The sequence below is a fragment of the Daphnia magna genome, unplaced genomic scaffold (assembly GCF_020631705.1).
Source record: "Daphnia magna isolate NIES unplaced genomic scaffold, ASM2063170v1.1 Dm_contigs096, whole genome shotgun sequence".
NCBI classification, from domain to species: Eukaryota; Metazoa; Arthropoda; class Branchiopoda; order Diplostraca; family Daphniidae; genus Daphnia; species Daphnia magna.
Window position 1 is genome coordinate 141,870 of NW_025533123.1, and position 22,549 is coordinate 164,418.

The following is a 22,549-nucleotide window of genomic DNA, read 5'->3' on the forward strand; positions in this document are numbered from 1 at the left end:
TGAAGTTGTGATAACAACATACTATCCTTCTCTATATTATGTCTGTATAAATGTTTTTTATTCAGAGTTTTTCTAGGCTGTTTCGAGGTCGAAAAAATAAATCGATTTCTTTACAATCGATAGATTACAGCCAGGAAAGGGAAGGGAGACACACATAGAGTTTCGAGGCGTTAGTTCCACGACTCTCTCAACGAGGTAGAGGTCTCGTGAAGTTAGTTCGATCTTGTACCATCTGTTTATATTACATCACCATTTGTACTGAAGGGTGGATTTGCGCCCTTGTTAGTGATCACGTTCGATGTGTGAAAATGTCCTCTTGTGATTGAATGATTTAGTCACAATCATTGTAACAATAGGCCATCTGCTAGCAGTTTGTGTGTGTGTGTGTGAAGAAAGAGTTGTGTGGGTTGCCCCGTTTGGTTTGCCCATGTTTGGTCACGGACGGCATCGCCTCTCTCTTGGAAATTATTGTTTGGTGCTCTGAGCTACAGGTGCTCTAACTGCCTCGTGAGAAATTCAAGATGATTTCCGACGGACATCTCGTCGGGGACGGGAGCTGGGAGCTGAAGGTATTGGTGACTGACTTGGCCGTCGAACGGTGTCTCCGGGTCAAAGGTGACCTACACATTGGCGGTGTTATGCTCCGTCTTGTCGAGGAATTAGGTATGAATGTTCGTGTTTATTATTGTTGCTTTTTTGTTTGCCCATATTTGGATTCAAAGGCTGACATCATCACGCCCCAACTTTAGGCGTCCCTTGTGTTTGCTTGCATTTAAAAGACATTATGGGAAGCCATCTTGTCCACATCTGAAAATGAGTTCTTCCGCCGCCTACTTCTAGTTCCAGTGCAGACAGAAGAGAAGGAAAGAAAAAAGGCGGCATTTAAAAATAGCCACCCCTCGCGTCACTCGTACAATGGGATCTCTTGAAATCCCAGCATATAAAAGTCGAAAAACCAAATAAAAATCCGACAAATCCTTGAAAGGTTGCGCTCTCTCTCTTTGATTATTTTTTGCCTTTGGCAAAAGGCTTTCTGGATAAGTAAATAGGGCGGAGATTGGAATGCTGGTGATCGGTATTCTCATCACGTCAAGGATCACTTGAATGTTTATTTTTAAACACACACAAAAAAAAAAAATTGAAAGTTGGAACCATGAGGTTGCTATACGTATCGCGGTTCGGCAACATCCGTATAATTTTTTACCACCATCACCACCATGAGCGTCTCTGATTTCAAAAAATTATTCAGAACGACGCCCTTTTTGGCCACCATGACCCATTTCATATCCGCCCCTTATAGACACACACACACACACCACCACCTGAGTGTGTAATTTCACGCCCAATGCCACGTGATCACTTTAATGGATGTTTGCGAAATAAAAATGTATGACAACCCACCTAGAGAAAGCAGGGTTTACAATATCTTATCTCATTTAGATATTGCTGCTGATTGGTCGGATCATGCGTTATGGTGGCCAACGCGAAACTGCTGGCTATCGAGGACCCGTTCGACGCTGGATCAGTATGGCGTCCAAGCGGATGCCTTATTGCATTTTACGCCCATGCACAAAACGCTCCGTGTTCAGCTGCCAGATCTACGCTATTTGGATTGTCGGGTCGATTTCAGCGTCAAAACGTTCAACGCGGTTGTCACGCTGTGCAAGGAACTCGGCATCAGACATCCGGAAGAATTGTCCTTTGCCAAACCCCTTGAATCGGATGATCTTCGCTACAATTATCGCGAACGTGAATCGATCACGTCGCACAAGAAACGCTCTGCAGCCAACACTTCGGCGGACACCAACACGTTCATCGGCCATCACGGCAATTCGACTCACAGTTCCAACAATAGTCTGGACAACATCAAGGCAACATCCGGATGCACGCCCGTACTACCCAACACGACCATCAATCGATCCCCGGCTCCTGTGCCCACGCCCATTAGCTCACCTGTTAATGTGAGTCTTGCATATACATATATTGTCTATACGCTTTTTTTGTTGTTGTTGTTGTTGTTGTTGTTTTTTTCGCATCGTGATAATAGCACTAATCATCATTATAATCTCATCCATCAAGTCGGGCACGTGGCGGAAGAATTCACCGTATTCAACTCCGGCTAGCAACGGCCATAATGTGACACCATCTATCTTTGATCTGACTGCCAACAACAGCCTCAACACGACGGGCAACACCAGTTTCTCCAATATGGATATGTCCCTGGCGCTCAGTCCGGCCACGCCCAGTCAGGAAGCGCGGTCCAGGCTTCTTCGGCCCAAAAACTTGATAGAACGTGCCCGCCTTAACGTGGCGTAAGTTTCCATTTTCAAGATAAGATTTAAAAAAATAAAAAAATAGGGGAATTGAGGTTAATTAATCATCTCCTTTGATGTGCAGTTGGCTGGATTCTTCGTTGTCGATTATGGAACAAGGCGTGCGAGAATATAGCACGCTTCTGTTGCGCTACAAATTTTACTCGTTTTACGACCTGAATCCGAAATACGACGCCGTGCGCATCAACCAGATTTACGAACAGGCTAAATGGCAGTTACTCAACGAAGAGATCGATTGCACTGAAGAAGAGATGCTCATGTTTGGCGCTCTTCAGCTTCAAGTTAATTTGCAAAGTGCCCGCCCACAGCCTTTGAGCGAAACTCGTGACGGTGACGACGACATCGACGCTGCCCTCAGCGACCTCCAGGACACGCTGGAAGGGACGCACGTTCACAGCAATACCAGTGACATCACTTCCATACCAGAGTTATCAGATTACCTTCGTTACATGAAGTAATTCACTTGATTCTTCATTTCAAATTATAAATTTTTTAAATCATTTATTTTCATTCGTAAGGCCCAAACGTTTCACCCTGAAAGGATTCAAACGTTACTGGTTCGTCTGTAAAGATTTACAGCTGTTTGCGTTCAAGAACAAAGGCGATTCAGGTTCTGGGCCAACGCATCAGATCCCATTACGAGGTTGCGAAGTCACGCCGGATGTCAATCTATCACAAGACAAATTTGGCATCCGGTTGGAAGTACCCGGGCCGGATGGCATGTCCGAAATGTGGATCCGGTGCGATTCCGTAAGCGCTCTTGCTTCAGCGTGTTGTTCAAAAATGCTAAAATTGTTCTCTTTTTCGGGGGGTGTTGTTTAACAGGAAGCGCAATACGCGAAATGGATGGCGGCCTGCCGTCTAGCGGCTAAAGGTAAAACAATGGCCGACGCATCGTACGATGCTGAAGTGAGCTCGATTCTGGCCTTCCTGGCGATGCAAAAACCCGCCCCGGCGCCGGCCATTAATCCGTCATCTCTTGACATCCAGCCAGATGACTATGTCGCACCTCGTTTCATCCGCAAACTCAAAAACAAGGTAGCACATAAACTTTAAAGTCAGGACGATTTTAAAATGACTTCTCTTCCATAACACAAATATTTTTGAAAACAAATTACAAACCAAAAATCTCCTTAAACAAAAAATAAATAAAAAGTCGTGCGCTGGGTGCACTGGAACGCAGGCTGATAAATCGGTAACGTCGATTTGCCCTACACCCAGCACGAAATTTAGACGATTGGTTGCACGGAATGCCCCTTATCCATTAGCTTTTTGAGCTTTTCTTTTTTGCCTGCCTGAACAAAATTCGAAAAGATTTTGAAACAATTCATAATCCAACTCTAAATGTGTATATCCCAGGTTTCGACACGGATCCTGGAAGCTCACACCAACGTCAAAGACTTGTCTTTAACCGAAGCTAAACTGAATTACATTAAAGGTACGCGCAATGTCAAAGGCAAAATGTGTGGCTGAACTCGGTAATTAATTACAATTTTCTTTTATTAGCTTGGCAATCTTTACCCGAGTACGGTGTCTCGCTGTTTGTCGTGAAATTTATGAACCAGCGTAAAGAGGAGCTTCTGGGCGTGGCTTTTAATCGATTGATGAGGATGGAAATGACGACGGGCGATCACATCAAAACATGGCGTTACAACACAATGAAGGTAGTTTTATTTTTATTTTTTAATTCGCTGTAGTAAAACCTGAATAAATTATTGGACATTGATATTTTCTTTTGTCTTGTTACAACCAGGCGTGGAATGTCAACTGGGAAGTGAAGCACATGATGGTGCAGTTTGAAGAGGAGAATGTCATTTTTAGCTGTTTGTCAGCCGATTGCAAAGTGGTGCACGAATTCATCGGTGGTTACATTTTCCTGTCGATGCGTTCCAAAGAAGCCAATCAAACTCTCAATGAAGAGCTCTTCCACAAACTGACTGGCGGCTGGTCTTAAGAGACTTTGAATTTTCTCGCCGCCATCCCATTTTAATCACGCTTCCGCATTCTCTTTTATTGTTTTAAAAGTTCTCTTCCTTCTTTTTAATTTTTTTCTTTTTTTTAAACTGGCATACGGAAGACAATCCAATTAATAATTCTGCTCTCACCATGTTCTTCTTTGGGGATTCATGATTCTCTTTTTTTTTTTATATTTGGAAAAGAAAAATTTCTTCCGCGCTATGATTAGCCTCTTGTTGGGAATGAACCGATATTTGGTCAATTAACAATGTCACCCCATGGTGCGATGTGCCTTTTTATTCTCTTGTAACTTTGAATTCCCGATCGTTCTAGGCCATGGAGTGTAGAATCTAAGAAACGTCTTCACGATCAATCACGCACGGCTTTTTATATAACTTGAAATGTGTTACACGTGTAATTTGGACAAACAAAGACAAGGTGCCTTTTTGCGACAATTGTTTGGTGACTGGAGAAGCAACAAGTCAAGACCTTCTACAAAGATTAACGATTATTATACATATTAGTTTTTACCTAATTGACCACATGCTATCCACCTCTTTTTAGCACCTTGATTGTAGCGTCCGTGCTTTTTGTCTAGTTCATAATAATTCGAGGAAAAAGAAAAACATCGTGTGTCCCGCGTGTGTGCTATTATCCTTCTGTTTCAGAAATACAATTTCGCTAATCCATTACAACGTGTGAAACGGTACACAAAACGAGTCGCTTACGCAAACGGTGTGCAGGAGACAAAAGAGAGGCAAGTCACCTGGTTTCGCCGCAGAACCATCTAGCGGCCAAGGTTACCTTCTTTTCAAGTGGTTTTTTTCAGAAATGAAAGAAAAAAGAGTCAAGGGCCCACGAAAAACACGTTTAATTCAATTAAATGTAGAGCTTAATTGGCTGTCGAGAAGAGGTTGAGGACGATTATCTTTCAAGGTCCTTCTGCGCAGACTGTCGCATGGGCGAAACAAAAATGTGGCCAAAAGGGATCTCTTCCTCCTTCTAGGAGCTGCGTGACCTGACGATGTGCTGTACAGGCCTCCCATTCCCTGTGTATACGTATACCCTCAGGGCGGAGGAGGAACACACCCCACTCACCAAAAGGGCGGCCAAGCAGCCAACCAACCCGAGTCGAGCAAACACCAGAAGCCTTCTCAGTCAGTCGCCGTGCTTCTTCAACGTCACACACGTCGCAGCTGGCCAGGATCACAAAAAAAAACAAGAAAAAAAGGCAAAGAAGAAAATCGAGTTTTGCTGGGATTATTCGAGAGTGTTTCAACACAAAGACTGGAGTGAAAGGGAGCAGGAAAAATAACAGGTAAGCATGATTTGTTCATTTCGAAAGTCAATGCGTTGCCAAATGATTTGTGTGCAAAAACCACGTGGCCGGTAAAGTTCTGTATATCGACGACCATCATCGATCGATGGTAGCCGCTCGCTTGCTGCTTTCGCCTTTGCTGGCTGGCCTCTTTTTCTTTTTCGGGTTCAAGATAACCTCTTACGTAGAGAGTTCCTGCTGCTCTAGTAGTACACAACTCTCGGGTGTGTAAACGACGCCAGGCAGTAGCAGCAGCAGCAGCAGCAGCAGCAGCAGCAGCTACCAGAAAATAAAAATAAAAGAAAAACAACCATTTTCTGCTGGTCTGGCGGCTGCTTGCTCTATTTCTGATGCTGGCTCCAGAGCCAGAAGAAGAAGCTTTTTTCATCTCATTCTCTCTCTTTTAAAAGGATCGTCGTCGTGAGTCTCTCTCTCTCTCTCTCTCTTTTTCTCTATGTGTGTGTGTGTGTGTGTGTGTGTGTTTCCAATTCCAGACGATCCTCCACACAGAAAAGACATGGCGCCGCTCTTTTTTATTTCCTTTGCCAATGATTTTTTCTTTCTTTTTTTTTTTTTTTTTTGTTTCCTCTCTTTATCTCCTCTGTGTGTGTGTGGGATGGAAAAAAAATCCCGCCCGTCTCCCGTGGCAACGTTGTTACGTATGTGTCTTTTTTACCTCTTCTGTATGTGTGTGTGTGTGTGCGCGCGCGAGTGTGTTTTGAAATAGTCATGTGTGTGTGTGTGTGACCTTATTTAACAAGAGCGGTTGATTGATTCCTTGATGCTGGTACATGTTAAGCATGTACCAGCAGCAGTCAGACAGAAGTCGAAGCTGACACACACACACACACACACCTGACTTTTTTGTTGTAGGTCTTCCATGTTGGTCGCTTTCTGGTGCAAAGGAGGGTGAAAGAGGGTTTTCGATGTTGTTCCACGGTAGCGGATGGCTCCGTCCAGGGTGGTGGGTGGGGTCGTCCCCAAAAGCTTATTGATCGAAATCTTCCGGCGCCCGCGCCATCACGCCATCCGCTAGTCTTTGCTGCTAAACCACCACCACCACCACCACGGGTGTACCGTTTTCTCCTTTTCCCTCTCTCTCTCTCTCTCTCCTTCTCCCTGTCTTCTCTTTTATTTTTTTCCTTCCAGAAAAGGTTGTTGAAGAAGACTCACGATCGATAAACCTGGCGTACATCCAACAAATAAGAGAGAGAGAGAGTCTAACTTGTGCTATGGCTTCTTTTGTGCTGCTCTTGTTGAAGCAGGTGCGTTAGGCAGATGCGTCTGTCGCTGCAGAGAACACACGCAGAGGGGCTCGATGCACTGCAGTTGCGGGAGAGCCTTTAGTCCACTGTTTTGATAATGAGTACGTTTTTTTTTTTTTTCTTTCGTTCGGACACCTGTACAGGTGGCGGTCCTCTGGCGACCACACCTGAAAAACAGTTTCACAATCGTATTCCCCCCTCTCTTTCGACAAGTGCAAAGAGACACGCGTAGAAGCAGCGCAACCTGTAACCGTCACATATTCTTATCTGACGGATATATTTTTCTAGACGACGAGATAGGCCAGCCATTTCGAAAAATAAACATTCCATTTCTTTTGAGTTTTACTTTGGGGTTTTTTTTTGGGGGGGGGAGAGGGGAGGGAGATCTTGGAATCAAATTGTGTGGTGTTTTGCATATTAGGAGAGGATGGATGGATGTTATTGGGTCCTTACGGCGTTGAGGAAAGGGAAGCGCCATGCGAGGCAGGATCCTGTGGTTGACGGTGGATGTGGATGACTTTTTTTTTTTTCATCTCTTTTTCAACGATAACAACAACACACACATAAAGAAAATTGTTTTAGTTTTTGGTTTTTTTCTTCTTTTTTGTCGGGGAGGTATAGAGAGAGTATTATGGAAGGTTGCATGTCGCGTGAGCGTCACCGGGTGACGTGGCTCCACCACCACGCACATTCGACAGAGAGGGGCTGCCGAACCCTCCTCGTCCTAGAGGAGGAGGAGGAGGCGGTCCTCATTCTGGAAAGGAGGGTGTGTACTCACACAGAGAGAGAGAGAGAGAGAGAGCTGGACGAGGCCAGCGGGTTAGTTGCAGTCGAGCTTTCCTCTCGTGTTGTATCGTTTCATCCAGATTCCTCTCAGACGATCCCTCCCTCCCCCCCCCCCAAAAAAGGCCAATTGAAAAAAAAAAAAAAAGGTAAAATGACTCTTTGATTTTTTTTTTTATTATTATTATTAATTTGAAACAAAACAATCGAATTGGAATGTTAGAGAGGGAAAAAAAAAAATGTATTTTTTAAAATGTTTGCTCGTCACATTCCTCCGGCTCTTTGCGACTCCTTTGGGGAGTCAGCAGAGAGAGAGGGTTTCCTGCTTCGATAATGTGAGAGAGGTCGGACTGGCAGAGGATGGACTAGTTACAGAAAACCTACACACACACATCCTCTCTCTCTTTCTCTCTCGTTCTTGTACGTCTAAGTGTATCTGTGTGTGTATGTGTGTGTGTGTGTTAGCAACGTGACGCGGGCTAGAGGCGGAAGGCGGCGGTTTCAATCGGTTTCTGGTTGCCCCGTCTTATTTTTTGGCCCCAATACCTGGCCGTTATTGGTTGCAGCTCTATTGAGAAACGCAAGAAGTGTAACATTGCAACAAATGGAGTCATTTCACCTTTTGTTATTTATTTGTGTGCGTGCGATGGAACGAAACACTCGGGACGTTATTATTATTTATTTTTAAATAATACCTTCCAGTTTGATGGAACTTGGCTTTAATCCAACTGCGAGAAGGTAGAAAAACAACCACACAGACTTTGAAGAGAAAAGAAAATTAAAAATGCAAAGAGAGAAAAGAACACAAAAAAAACAAAACAAACAAAAGACTACGTGAGGTGGAATGCCTCGGCTTCGTAATCAGTTCGGGTGGCCGCAGAGTCATCAGGTGGGAGCGCAATGGACCAGCACGTCCACCTTTTTTTTTTTTACCTTCGGTGCACCTATCTTCTTTTTCGTGCCTTGTTTTTCACATGATAAGAAAAACTGCTCTCTCAAACTCACAGACTTACTTAACCCTCCTTTTCTTTCTTTCTTTTCTTGAACGACGAACGGAATAAATGGATTCAGGTCGAACACACAAGTGAGACGCGATAAGACTTTTGCAGCAGAAACAAAGGCCATCCGAAGGTGTAAACAAACCTGCAGTGAAAAACAAAAATTAAAAAGAGAGATAGCGAGTAAGGCACTCTCGCGTGATTCGTGAAAAAAAATTGATAATCTTAAGAAGAAGAAAAGAAAGAAAAAAAAAAAAAAAACCTGGCGCCGACCTTGATTGAGGTGCGTGATCTGAACCGACAAGAAGATGATGGTTAACAATCACCACCAGTTGCGTTCCCGTTCACAGAAGAACGTGCTCCCGAATTGTAAACTCTTCATTATTTCTCTGGCGTTCTCTCTCTCTCTTTTCTTTTGTTTTTCGAATCCTTCGGCTTTTTTCCCGACTTCCTCCTCTTATTTCTGATAAGATGATTCTTATCTCTTCCCTCGAGATGGGGAAAAAAAAGAATAAGACCTGCGTATCAGTTGTACACGTTGAATTTATTATTATGGTCTATACCACATTTTGATGTATCTTGAATGTCTCTCTCTCTCTCTCTGGTTTGGGTTTGGATATAGATGGCGCCACCGGTGCCATCCAGTTTCAAGAGCCAGGGAAACAACAATCATCCACCTGTCGGCGACCGGCAATCAGACGATGAGGAACCCATGCCGGAAGAGGATATGGAAGACATGGAAGAATTTGAAGCTGAAGAAGCTTTAATGATGGACGAAGAAGAAGAAGCAGCAGCAGCAGCCGCCAGTGGTGGTGGTGGTGGTCATAGCCACAGAAGCAAATTGGGTGATGGAAGCAGTGGCCGCCAGTCGGCGCCACCACCCATCACGGCCGGTGGTGATTTCAAGTGTTCCGTTTGCGATTTTAGCACTCGATCGAGAGTCACGTTACAGCGTCACGAACGGCTCACGCATCTCAAGAAAAAGGTAAGAGACGTTTGCTCGATCAAACTGTGCATCCATTTTATTCGTTTAATTCGGCGTCCGTAGTTCTTCAGGTGCGTGAAATGCAATTACGTCACGCACGTGAAAGCGCGCTACACGAAACACGTCAAATATCACTCAATGCCCATGATTAAGTGCGACTTGTGCGAATTCCGGACGCCGTACAAGTGGAACCTGGATCGCCATTTGAAAAACCACATGGGCGGAGGCATGTACCAGTGTTCTCTGTGCAATTTCACGGCCCACATCAAACAATCGCTGACGGTGCACATTCAAAATCACCACCTGAGCCCGGACAAGGCGAGATCGGCCCGCAGGCGAAATAAAGTCGGGGCGTCCGATCAGCTGAACGAAGTCAATCCGGCCGAAACGGCCATGGATGCCGACGAGGCCGAACTGTTGCGCCTCGAGAGGATGGAGCAGAGCGCCCGCCAGGGCACTGCCGACGAAGAAGAAGAGGAGGAGGAGGAGGAGGACGGAAACGAGGGTGGCGATCGCGATGAGATGGAAGAGCCGGCCAGCTCGTCGAAAACGGATCTAGGGGATTTCGGTTTCCTGCATCCAGACGGAGTGGCTCAGAAGAACGGAAGACTTTACGCCAGGAATCGGGGCCAGTGTAATTTCAAGAGTCCCTGGGAGGCGGAGCTGGTCCGCCAACAATGCAAAGCCAATGGAGAAACGAAAACAACGGCCGGCGGCCAAGTTTCACCTGTCAATTACAGTTTGTCCGTTTCTCTTCCGCATTTGGTTGCGCCCAAGAAAACAGCGCCCAGGCCCATCCCCAATTTGATCCCGATCGGCCAGACGGCCCAGCCGTCTACGTCTGCGTCTCCTACCATATTGAAAATTCCGCAAATTCCCATGCGTGAATGGGACGAAGAGGCGAGCTCCTCATCCATCCTGGAAGCGGTCGGGTTGTTGGCCAAAAATCAGAAATCCGCCGACGAAACGCGCAAACGGAAGAGCGGCTTTCTCGATCAGCTGGCCCAGAAACTGGCCGGTAACAATGAATCCGTGCGCGCGGAAGAGAGTCCTCAATCGACGGCCAGTGCGCCTACCAGCATCTCGTGGTCGTCCAGGTGCCAGCACTGCCGCCAGAGGTGCAAGACGAGGGCCGATCTCCTTTCGCACTTGAAACAATGCCCCAGGGCGCTGCAAGCTGCCGGCCAGGAGAACGAGGAGGCAGCACCTGCGCATGCTGCCCAGCCTCATCCGATGGAAAACAAAGTGTTCGTCTGGAACCAATCGGCCGCCGAGGAGGAATCGAACACGGAATCCGAAACGGACGCCATGATGATGATGATGATGATGGAGGAAGAGGAAAACAAGAGACCCTCTTCCGTTGCCGGAAGCGACGTTTCCGAAGCCAGTTTGGTCGGCATCGAAACGGCGCCCGGCATTGGCGCCGTTACCGGCGGGGCCGGAGCGCCAGCCGCCGGATCTTTATCGATGGAACGTTCGACGGTGCGTCGGGTCTACCGCTGCCCTCAATGCTCTTTTTGGGCTACGACGGCCTCCCGTTTTCACGTCCACATGGTCGGCCATACTAACACGAAACCTTTCGAGTGTTCCCAATGCGCTTACCGTTCCAATTGGAGGTATAACAAATGTTTTCTTTTTTTTTATTATTATTTTCCCCCATATAGTGGACGTGCTTCAACTATACTGGCGCTAATGATTTTGCTTCTTTAACGATTCAGGTGGGATATCACCAAACACATCAAGTTGAAAGCGGCCCGTGATCCGGCTCACACGCTAGCTCGAGTTCTTTTGCTGGACTCTTCTGGAGAGCGCCATTACGATCAGTATGACCGTTATTTGGTTATGATGCGCGTCACGGAATCAGGCAAGTGAAACTCGTGGTTGTTCCTCCTAGACATTTTTATTTATTTATTTTTTTTTTTTTTGCCTTTAAAATGAAGTAAAAAAAAAAAAACAAATTGTTTTATTTTATTTTTAAGGTGGTCCGTCTTTAACTCATGGCCGTTTTGCGTTGGAAGATACGGGACGTCGAGTTGCAGCTTCGTCTTCTCGGCGAACGGATTCCTTGTCACCTTCTCCGTCACCATCTCCGGTGCCTTCACCTGTTCCTGTTCCGACGGCCGTTGGCGCTAGTGGTGCCGAAACGCTGCCCTTCAATTTATCGGCCGTCACGTTGGCCACTTCGCTGGCTAGCATCGCCTCCAATATTTTGCCACCGCCACCTGCCATCCGCCAGCTTCCGCAATTGAACGCGCTGCATCACGACGATTCATCAGCCCACCTGTCGGATTACCCGTCGCCCACGAAATCCTCCAGCGGAGGGGGCGGCAATCCGCGGCGGACCATCTGGAAGTGCAAACGTTGCATTTTCAAGTAAGTTGAGAGTTTTTTTTTTTTTTTCAATTAATTATTTACCCGTCAAGATAAATTTATAGCGCATTAGGATTCAATTGTTTTGAGAGAAAAAAAAAGAAAAAGAGAAAAGTTGTACAGTATTTTACGTGTCTGAATAATTAGGCACAAAGATAAGCGAATGGTGTTGGCCCACATGGCCAAACACACGAGACGGGACAATTTCTCGTGCGGCCTCTGTGGCAAAGGATCCAACTGGCAGAGTGTCATTAGGGTATTTGTTTTTTCCCCCTTCTATGGTGTCATTTCCGTCCTGTCCGGAAAATGGGGGGATGATCTTTAGCCTAGAAACATTTATTATTATTTTTTTTAAATAAAATGACCTTTTTAAAATCGAATTAACTTTTTATTTAAAAATCGCATTAGTTACTACTGATTTCATTGGTAAAAACAAAACAAACTATGAACTAACTGGTGATTGGTTGTGGTGGTTGGCTAACTAAATTTTTCCTCCCTCTTTCTAATAAAAAAAAACGAAAAAAACCATGGAACTTGTGTCAACAGGGATCATAATCGGGAGACGGTCTTGCAACATATTCGAAGTGCTCACTATCATCCGGGTGTCGGTACTAATAACAGCAGTCCGGCTCTGTCGGTTTCATCCACCAGTCTGACGAGCGGCGGACAGGTGGCCGTCGGTGAGGTTGGCCATGCGCTTTTGCCTCCGCCACCGCCCGCCGCCCTAATCTCTGTCGGAGGAGGTTCTTCTTCTTCGACTTCTGCAGCGCCTGCTTTCCGGTGTGGAGTTTGCAATCAGGTTTCCAATTGGAAACATGTGATTCAGGTTTTTTTTTCTTTTTTCCATCCTTTTGGTCTCTTTTTCATTTGCTAACTTTCCCGTTTGATGTACAGATTCATGTTGGTAAGATAGAAACAAAATGTCCGTGTGTTTGTTTATTTTAGTTCGATTAGTTCGATTAGTTCGATTAGTTGTGATGGAAAACGAGAAATGGAACTTGGCGCTAATTGAGTTTTGCTCTTTGAATATTAGCGCCATTGCCGTTTGAAACATAATGGCAATATTCAAGTGATTGAGAATCGAGTGACGGACGAAGACGGGCCGGAACTGAGCCGCGAAGGAGACGATTTGTCCGTGTCGCTGCTGAATGGCAAAGAGAAGAAGAAAACGGTCAAGCGAGAGAGTCCTCTGCCCGAAGAAGATTCCATGGGTATACGTTTCATCTAATTGATTATTCAAATACTTGTGTTGCCCACTTGAAATTGATTCTTTATTTGAAACGGACAGGTTACATCATGCATCCGGACGTGCAGCAATATTCGTGTTCCGTTTGCCCGTTCATCTCGAAAAGTCTGACAGACATTGAACTGCATCGGCAGCATCATAAAAGCGGACCGGGTCGACCCATCAAGTGCCCCATCTGCCCATTTTTCGTGGCCGATAAACAGTACAATAATTCAATTGAATATTATTGCCATCAAAACTTGCTTTGTACATACTCGTTTTTGCCACGTGCAGGGAACTGGCCCAACATCTCGTTCTTCACGGAATGCACGACTTGAAACTGGACGCTTCCGGCCAGCTTTCTTCCAGCGTTGAAAAGGCATACATATTTTTTGAAACTCCATTTGAAATTTTATACATGAAAATTAATTAAAAAAAAAAATTATTAATTCAGAATGATGTTGCGGAACAGCAAAGTCCCGGAAAAAGATTCCGTTGCACCTCGTGTCCGTACGTCAGTGACAACAAGAGCCAATACGTTTATCATCGACAGTTCCACCGTCCGCGAGGCGCGCCCTACAAATGTTCGCAATGCTCTTACAACGTCAGCCGGAGGCACTTGCTGAATCAACATCTCTGCGTTCACGGTCTGCCTCCTATTGGCCTGCTGGACGGTGATCACTACGCGTCGGATTCGGATCCCATCGGCTCGGAAGCCGAAGCGGAGGCGGAAGCTGCTGAAGCCGTTGACATGACGGACGAGGATGTGGCCATGGCGTCCGTTGAAAATCAATCTTCGACGGCCATGTCGACTTCTTCGTCCACCGTTCCAGCCGTCAACAATGGAGTCGGATCTGAAGGTTACACCCACCTGGGCTTGGATCCGAACACGATCGCTCGGCTGCCGGACTCGGCCACGGTCTCGCTGACGGACATACCGTTGACGTGGGTATCGCGCGGCCACAAGTTTTACAAGATGTTCAAATGCCGCCATTGCCCGCACGTGAACGTTCGCAAAGCCAACATCCAGGAACACGAGAAGAGACATTTGACCAAGACGGGCCACGGAAGCGGAGACAATATGCACGCTTGTAGTTTGTGTAATTACCGTTGCAACAACGCTGGCGTCTTATCGGCTCACGTCAAAGTCCATCAGAATGTGCTGGGAATTATCCACTCGCTGGCGGATCCGACCAGACCGGATGACGAACAGCTGCGCCAATTGGCTGGAGCTTCAGGTTTGTCGAAATTAATCGAAACGGCGACAATGGTGGGCAAGGAAGCGGACGAATCTTGCTCGTCGCTGTCGTCGTCCAGCAGCGCGGCCCCTCAACCCAAATTGGATTTGCTGCTGGGCCGGGCGGAAGACGGCAAAGATGCTGGAAAACGATTGCATTTTTGCGCTCATTGTCCGGCTCGTTTCTTGGTCGAGAAGGAACTTGGGGCTCACCAGCGTTTTCACGAGCTCAAGTTGGCCTTCCGCTGTGATGTGTGCTCTTACACCGCCCGCCAGGAGAACCACCTGCTGGCCCACTGGAAGGTGCACAGTCGCGAGTATCAAGAAAGAACCAAGGTCTTTGTTTCTATTCTCACTTGACTTCATAACTTGTTTTTCTAAATTCTAAATTGGACGACAGGTGTTGATGGAGCAGCACGGAGCGTCTGAGCAGCATCCGCAGCCGTGCATATTGGCCGTCCAGCCGAGCAGCAGTGCGGATGAAGAAGAGGGCGCCATCGATTTGACGAGCCGGAAAGAGACGGACGCCAATGCGAGCAGCGCAACGAGTGAAAAGGCTTCATCGTCCTGTCACCTGTGCCCAGCAAAGTTCGATGCCGAGAGCAAAGCGCTGCAGTACCACATATCGCTGCACGGAGGCAACGGCCCGTTCCGCTGCCGCTTCTGCAACTACGCCGTCAAAGCCAAAGACAATTTGACGAAGCACGAGAAGCTTCACTTGTACCAGACGGAAAACGAGGAGATGGCGGAGACGGCGGCGGACAATACGAAAGCGCCCAAGAGGTTTCAGTGTTCCAAATGCCCGTCCAGCTTCGAGAAGAAGGAGCAGTTCAAAGTCCATTCCAATTTGCACGGATCCAAACAGCGATACCGTTGCGACCGTTGCGACTATGCCGTCAAGTACTACACCAATTTCCTCCAGCACGTCAAAAGGCACGACAAGAACGAAACGGCCGGAGCGCACGATGAAGCCATGGACGTCGAAGCGCAAGAGCCGGTGGTGCCGACGCTTCACCTGCCCGAACAGCCGCTCTCGACGGCCGATCGGCAGCACATTTGGCTACAAGACAAGTTGCGTTCGGTCCAGCATCAGAGCGTCGAAGAGCCTTTCTTCTGCCAGTACTGCCCGTACAGGTGCGACAGTCAAGACAGTTTGGCCAGTCACAACGGCCATCACGCGGCCAACGGCGCGGCTGGAAGTTACCGTTGCAATTTCTGCGATTTCACCGTGACGCATCAGGAGGAACTCTCCGAGCACATTGGACTGCATTTCCAGTTGAAAGGCCGCAAAGCCGCCAAACTGCCGGAGAGCTACTGGAAGTGCTCCAACTTGGAAATTTGGTCAGAACCGGTGAATCCGGTTGGCGGTGCGCAACCCGAAATCGTCTACGACGAACAGACGAAAGGCCATCACGCAAGCGACGAAGAAGATGACGAAGACGCTTTGTACATCGATCTCAGCACGGGCCATCCCGTCCGAGATGAAACTGCAACCGAATCGGTTTCAATCGAACCGGAATCCTAAAATGAATGAATTCATTCATTTTTAATTCATTCATAAAAATGCAGTGCCATTTAACTGTTGTTCCCGATCCCCCATTTACCTAGTCTCTATTCAGAGTGTTTCTTGACCGTTTGAAAATCAAAAACACTTCCATTTTGCCCCCTCCCATGAAATTTGGAACATGTTTAAATCTATAAAATTTTGTTTAACCCTTTTTGATTTTCAATTTTTTTTGGGGGGGGTTTCATTTTGTTTTGTTGTGTCTACGGGCCAAAATCCTTTTCTAGTCAGGTTTTCTTTGATATACCTGTACACCAGCCATTTACCTTTTTCTCTGATTGAGAAGAAGAAGAAGAAGAAGAAGAAAGTTCCCTGTTTTGTTTTTGTTTTGTCGTTTTCCTCTGTTTCATTTTCTTTTTTTGGCCGTGCAATTATGTTCCGTTTAATTTATAACGCATACACACAGACATAATTGTGTTTATTATGTACATATATAATATAACGATTTTGTTAGAAAACAAGTCCGTTTTTCCCACCAGTAAAGCCATATCGTTTTCTTGATGTCAAAACCTAAAAAGAACATTCAGGTCCATTTTTTTTTTGTGTGTGGGGGGTGTCGATGTTTGTACCAAAGTCAGCGACATCACGCGGTTGTTGTGCCGTCAATTTATAATTACCCCCTTTTTTTTTCTGAATCCAACGATAGCCTTTGCACATTTAGAGAGAGAGAGGATGATTCCATTTTGTTTTGTTGATTGTCGACAGTTGGCGTTTAATTTGGAGACCGCACACCCACCACTACTAATTACAAAACCAAATAAAAAAGAAAAAAAAAGCCTTGGCCTGTATTATCAATTTTTTGCCGATTTTGGTCACGTTGCGCTAGTGCGTACCGTGCGCGTGAGTGTTTTGTTTCATTTTGCGGCCCGAGGGGGCCTTGAGTCGACGAAATAAATATTATACACTCTGGTTTGTGTGCGATGATTCTTGGCTGATTTTCATTGTCTTTTTTGTGCGATGTGGCACCCGAATTTTCAACTTTGTCATGTGCATCCAAGTGGGCTGGAATGGATGCGGGCCTGCCATCGAGACATCCGCATTTTTAAGCAGGAAGCGGATGGAGGTGAAAGCCGACTGCCCTCAACAGTCTTTTTTAATACTAGCTATTGATTTAATGTACTATAGGCCTCGATATAGGGGACTCGATTGGCTATGGCGAGGAAAATGAATATGGGCCACTTGTCTTGACACACGCAACGAAAACACCAATGACGGATAAAGTGGGCATCTTGAACGAACGAAGGGATTACGATTCGTTGAAAAGCTCCTTTTATCTTTCCTTGTCTGATGTTTTCCTTTATCTGATACATCATCGCCTGAGGAGAAGACATTGTTCATGCTGATAATGGCCAATCCCGCTATTGAAGATTTGAAATTCGACACTGGAATGCGAAATGCGATTCCTTAAAGGTTGCGCAACCCCTTTCGGAATGGACACCTACGCAGCGTGCAGCTATCAAAAACCATGACGCCGCTATCATTTTGAAATATGTCTCCGATTATAAAATTACGCCAAGTAATAGGTTGTATACAAGGCATCCTTCATGACTAATCGTTTCCCGATAAAAATGAGTAACAAAATGCAACATCTTCGATGACGTCGTTTCAATTCAATCGTAACATGGTACCAGCGTCCTTGACAGTTGAAAATCGGGGAAAGTTATGGCGGCGGCGTTGACACACATTCGATTTCTCTACACTCTATGTTGCGTGAATGTGTTCGGACAACACCGTACCTCTGACGTACGTTTGCTAAGCTGGAAAACAAAGAAAACCTTGAAAAGGAGTATAGGTCCCTCGTTCCTGCTCTGCGCACTCAGGTTTAGTGTTTTCAGAACTTCCTACACCCGCCCCGTACTTGCGTACGCGTCTCCCCGTTTATTTCGACTGTGTTGCACGGCCAGTATAAAGCAGGCCCGACGTTTAATCCAGAAAGACAGTCAACACCTCAGTTTGAAGCGCGATTCTCATCTTCTGTTTATAGTCGAATATTGTCCTACATACCAAAAATAAAAACATGCAGTCCCTTCTTGTGATCCTGGGCTTCGTTTGCTTCCAGCCGCTGAATGCTTTCATCAACAGTATTAGGACTCAGATTTTATTTCGATTATTATCTTTGTTTTGACTGTCATATTTTTGGAACCTTTCATTTGATCGATCCTAGTGGCCGACGTCGATTGCGGCATATCGAAATTCACCAACGGACGGATCGTCAACGGCGTCGACGCCGTCGAAGGAGAATTCCCTTGGTGAAATTTGAATTTTGGCGCCATTGTCGAAGAAGAATGAATGCTAATTCTGATTGTGGGTGATAGGATGGTGTCGCTGAAACTGCTGCGCGGCCAGAGTGGCGAGCACTTTTGCGGTGGCGCTCTGATCAACAAACGCTGGATTCTAACAGCGGCCCATTGCGTCCTTAAGTATAAAGCCGACAGCAGAATCCTAACACCAATTTCTTTATTCTATCCGTGTTTATCTTTTGTGTGTTCGTGTACAATTATTTAGCTAAGCAATCTAAATATTTAAATTTTCAACAGTCGTCGGGCATCGCAGATCCAAGTGAGCGTGGCGGAGCATAATCTGCTGGGCGCCGATAGCCAACAGACCAAGTTATTCCGCGTCAATCAGATCGTCATGCATCCGTCGTACGTGACGCGCCAGTTGGCCGATGATATTGCCCTTGTGAACCTCGATGAAGAGATCCAATGGAGCGATCGCATTCAACCCGCCTGTCTTCCTAATCCGGACAAAGATTCATTCGCCGGTTTGTTGGCCACCGCTGCCGGTTGGGGTTGGACCGACGAGGTCAAAAACGGTACAACAACAATTGTTGTTTTGTTTTTTATTACTTTGAAATTTGGTTTTTATCATTTGATTGCCGATATGTAAGGTGGTAAAAGGGCCAATACGCTGCAGAAGGTCGATGTGCCCATTTTGGCTAATGCCGAATGTCAGCAGTGGTACAAGGACGAAAAAAAATCGCTGACTATCGTGAGCACGGCCTTATGCGCCGGTCTCGAAAATGGCGGCAAAGATTCTTGTCAAGTAAAGGATCTTATTTTTTTTAATTTTTCATTTATCATTTCATGAATTATTTATTTATTTATTTTTTTTATTGGAATTAGGGTGACAGTGGCGGACCGTTGATGATTAAAAAAGATGGACGTCATCAGGTGGTGGGCGTCGTCAGCGCCGGAATCGGTTGCGCTCGCCCTCGTTTACCTGGTCTTTACACGCGTGTTAATAATTACCTGGATTGGATTGCCCGCACTGTCCGCATGTAATGAAACTACGATTGGCCCCACTTTGTTGTGTACATCTTTTTTATTTGCACATTTGTTTGAATTTTTCTTAAATAAAGAAAGATACTTTTTGTATTTCTCGCGTGTATCCTTTTCACTTTTTCTTTTTGGTGATTCGTTCCGCATTCCGCAATTGGACTTGCAAAGATTGGAACAAATTCAAATGGTTATATTATATATTAGTATACAAAATGTTTGAGTATTTTCTTCTAAAAATTGTCTATACCTTAACTCAAAACTCGCTTGACATCGCTCTTTTGATTGCATATTTTATGCTCATATCCGTGATACAGTCTTACATTTGATCCTTAAAACCGCTTATAAAAAGAAGCTTATGAAACTCATTTACTTATATAAAATTACTTATATAAAATGCCATAAATTCTTCCTGGAAATTAGGCTTGGACAAGATGGCAGTTAATTGCATCAACTCCTTTGTGTAATCTCGCTTCATATTGACCATTCTAAATAAGAAACTCTTGTATACGTTTAGATATACTTGTCACTGTCACAAAAATGTCCCTATCACGCGAATGCAAGTGGAATGAAACTTACTCACGTAACACGACAAGTATTTCAGCACTGGAATGTTCGAAATTTCGTAGAACACCTTAGGCGTTACCAGCTTTTCTGACGTAAATAGACAGCAGTAGGATTGCTGTTTTCGTCTGCTACTGCTGCCAACAAGTACGTCAAAAGAGAATTCCTCTGGTTTGTACGGAATGCCGTTTGTATCTTAGCGATTTTTTTTTTCTTATTAAGAAAACACAAGACTTTTTTTTTTCTTTTCTTATTAAGAAAAATTTGTTATAAGTAATTCTATGATGTTTGATCTTTAGTTAGCAGTGGTTCTATGGTGTAATGGTTAGCACTTCAGACTCTGACTCTGACAATCTGAGTTCAAATCTCAGTAGGACCTTTATTATCGCAATGTGGTATTTCTTGTTTTACATGCAGCATTTAGAAACCAACCAGCTCTTACAGAATTGACTTTTAGGAGAAAAAATTTAGTTATTTTACTTAATACTGCCCCGAGTGAGGTTCGAACTCACTCTAACTTCAATGTTGAAGCAACGTTGCAAATAATTGTATTAGTTTGGTACGCTTTCAAATACACGTCTTTATACGCAAAATCATCCGTTTAATTTTTTCAATCATGTACAACCGCATAATTATTATAATTTCAGAGTTTTACGTCGCGTTTTATTTGTGGACTGAGAAAGACTCTAGTCTAGTCTATATACCCATGAATATTTACCAGCACCCAGCATAATTGTCTTTTGGTCCAAAAGAGGTAAGCAACAATTTAACTCATGTTCGTGGCTTCAAAAAAGTATATTGATTTGTTTTCTTTTAAAAAAATTCAGCTTTTTCCTCATTGTATTCTAAGGAATATGGATGATTTGTGCAAACACTTGCAACCACAATCAGCCATGTTCAATCATGTCCGGATTGCATAAATAATTTTTGGAGACAGACGTAGAGAAAAATTGTTTTAAGATGTTGCTCTTATGCGTTTATTTTACATTTCTATGTGTTTACATTCATTTATTTACAGCTAAATATATTAAGTCTGTTATAGTTCTTGTTCTTGGCGGACAGTGCGGGAAATCCAGTCGAGATAATGGTTAACTCGAGTGTAAAGGCCGGGCAACCGAGGTCTGGCGCAACCGATTCCGGCGCTCACAACGCCAACCAGCAAGTGACGGCCATCTTTTTTCACCACTAAGGGGCCACCGCTGTCACCCTACAAAACAAAACATTCACATTCAGATCATTTGATGGCTATGGCTTCGAAAGAAAAAATGGCTTTAGAAATATTTAGTACTTGGCAAGCGTCTTTGCCACCGACTTCCAGTCCGGCACACAAGGCCGTGTCAACAATAATCAGCGACTTTTTCTCGTCTTTATACCACTGCTGACAGTCGGCATTAGCCAAGATGGGCACATCGACCTTTTGCAGAATATTGGCTCTTTTCCCACCTTACATTTCGAAAATGGATCGAAAAAGAAATGAAACCCATCATCACGTAAAACATCCGTTTTTGTTTTTCAAATACCGTTTTTAACCTCGTCAGTCCAGCCCCATCCGGCCACAGTTGCCAGGAAGCCAGCAAACGGATCTTTGTCCGGATTGGGAAGACAGACGGGTTGAACACGATCGCCCCATTGTACCTCTTGGTCGAAGCTGATGAGGGCGATATCACCAGCCAATTGGCGAGTCACGTACGATGGATGCAAGACTATGTCGGTCACCTGGAACAGTTTAGTGTGTTGGCTATTGGCGTCGAGGAGGTTGTGCTCGGCCACGCTCACCTGAATCTGCGAAGCCCTTCGACTGGTTTCATCGAAAGAAAATTGCGGTTGTTGCATTAGGACGTTTACAATTGAACATTGAATTATATTTGGATATAAATTCAATTGATGTCCTATATTAGGAGGGAAATCAGATGAAATGAGTTACCTGAGCAGGCAGTGGGCGGCCGTTAAGGCCCATCGACTGTTGATGAGTGCACCTCCGCAAAAATGTTCGCCTCTCTGCTTAAGCGAAACAATCCTGTTGAAATCAATGCAAACATTTCTCGTTTAACATTCAAAGAATTAAGCTGTTTTTTTTTTTTCCGAAAATATACCAAGGGAATTCCGCTGCTTCGGCGTCGATTCCGTTGACTATTTTGCCGTTACGAACCACTGACATTCCGCAATCCACATCTGCCACTAATAGCGTTACATTTGTTGTTTTTTTAAGAAAATAAAAATTAATAGAAATTCACTTTAAAAACCTATGACGTTGAAATAAAAATATACTGTTAATGAAGGCATCCAGCGGCTGAAAGAAAATAAGTCCGGTTATAGCTAGAATAGTTTTCATGATAGCTGGCAACTTGTGTTCGCGATGTAAATGATGTGATATTCGCTGCTGGCTGAGCAAGTGAACTTCTTAACCGACCCGACCGGTGTTTTTATACACCACCGTATAAACGTCTAAACACGTCCACACACCGATAGAACACGTCATAAGTCACGTAAAAAACAAAAAAGGGAACATCCCCCAAACTCATCCTTCCTGTTTTAATTTATTTTTCAAGGTACTCTCTCGTTGTGCGGGAGGCAATAAACGTCAAGGAAACAGCATTGCGAGAGCCCGTATCGTTTATTGTATTGTTTCGTGTAAACGGCACGAGTGCACTGGAATCTATACAGTATAGTAGC

At 45.0% G+C, this 22,549-nt stretch overlaps 4 protein-coding genes, 1 long non-coding RNA gene and 1 other non-coding gene across 11 annotated transcripts; 4 read left to right on the plus strand and 2 right to left on the minus strand.

Moving 5' to 3' along the window:
• The first annotated feature begins 158 nt into the window (after positions 1-158).
• LOC123477587 (unc-112-related protein-like) lies at positions 159-4,981 on the plus strand. Of its 2 annotated transcripts, XM_045180981.1 has the most exons (10): positions 159-663; positions 1,441-1,961; positions 2,080-2,312; positions 2,398-2,787; positions 2,852-3,083; positions 3,159-3,371; positions 3,490-3,528; positions 3,693-3,771; positions 3,840-3,997; positions 4,087-4,981. In XM_045180981.1, the coding sequence occupies exons 1-10, from the start codon at positions 522-524 to the stop codon at positions 4,285-4,287; spliced, it is 2,208 nt and encodes a 735-aa protein (XP_045036916.1). In that variant the 5' UTR covers positions 159-521; the 3' UTR covers positions 4,288-4,981. The 2 variants fall into 2 exon arrangements, with proteins under 2 accessions (XP_045036916.1, XP_045036917.1); XM_045180982.1 differs by lacking the exon at positions 3,490-3,528.
• Positions 4,982-5,415: 434 nt separating this feature from the next.
• LOC116930407 (zinc finger protein Xfin) lies at positions 5,416-16,943 on the plus strand. 5 transcript variants are annotated; one of them, XM_045180975.1, is made up of 11 exons: positions 5,416-5,607; positions 9,276-9,638; positions 9,702-11,254; positions 11,357-11,502; positions 11,618-12,011; positions 12,555-12,834; positions 13,042-13,219; positions 13,297-13,456; positions 13,528-13,612; positions 13,688-14,806; positions 14,871-16,943. In XM_045180975.1, exons 2-11 carry the CDS (start codon positions 9,276-9,278, stop codon positions 15,993-15,995), a joined length of 5,403 nt encoding a protein of 1,800 aa, XP_045036910.1. In that variant the 5' UTR covers positions 5,416-5,607; the 3' UTR covers positions 15,996-16,943. The 5 variants fall into 5 exon arrangements, with proteins under 5 accessions (XP_045036910.1, XP_045036911.1, XP_045036913.1 ...); XM_045180976.1 differs by lacking the exon at positions 5,416-5,607 and adding an exon at positions 7,677-7,804; XM_045180978.1 differs by lacking the exons at positions 5,416-5,607; positions 12,555-12,834 and adding exons at positions 8,422-8,544; positions 12,156-12,264.
• Positions 8,086-9,150, minus strand: LOC123477592. Its single transcript, XR_006652693.1, has 3 exons — positions 8,927-9,150; positions 8,351-8,798; positions 8,086-8,223 (listed from the first exon to the last, which is right to left on the minus strand). It is a non-coding gene; the product is annotated as an uncharacterized LOC123477592 (long non-coding RNA).
• Positions 16,944-17,761: 818 nt separating the features above from the next.
• LOC116930413 (serine proteinase stubble) lies at positions 17,762-19,411 on the plus strand. Its single transcript, XM_032937831.2, has 6 exons — positions 17,762-18,115; positions 18,199-18,283; positions 18,350-18,454; positions 18,572-18,849; positions 18,925-19,079; positions 19,160-19,411. Exons 1-6 carry the CDS (start codon positions 18,052-18,054, stop codon positions 19,316-19,318), a joined length of 846 nt encoding a protein of 281 aa, XP_032793722.1. The 5' UTR covers positions 17,762-18,051; the 3' UTR covers positions 19,319-19,411.
• A 772-nt stretch (positions 19,412-20,183) lies between these two features.
• Trnaq-cug lies at positions 20,184-20,255 on the plus strand. The gene has a single exon. It is a non-coding gene; the product is annotated as a tRNA-Gln (tRNA).
• Positions 20,256-20,839: 584 nt separating this feature from the next.
• LOC123477590 (trypsin-1-like) lies at positions 20,840-22,305 on the minus strand. Its single transcript, XM_045180985.1, has 6 exons — positions 22,145-22,305; positions 21,970-22,054; positions 21,801-21,893; positions 21,397-21,674; positions 21,165-21,319; positions 20,840-21,083 (listed from the first exon to the last, which is right to left on the minus strand). Exons 1-6 carry the CDS (start codon positions 22,206-22,208, stop codon positions 20,913-20,915), a joined length of 846 nt encoding a protein of 281 aa, XP_045036920.1. The 5' UTR covers positions 22,209-22,305; the 3' UTR covers positions 20,840-20,912.
• Between the last annotated feature and the right edge of the window lie 244 nt (positions 22,306-22,549).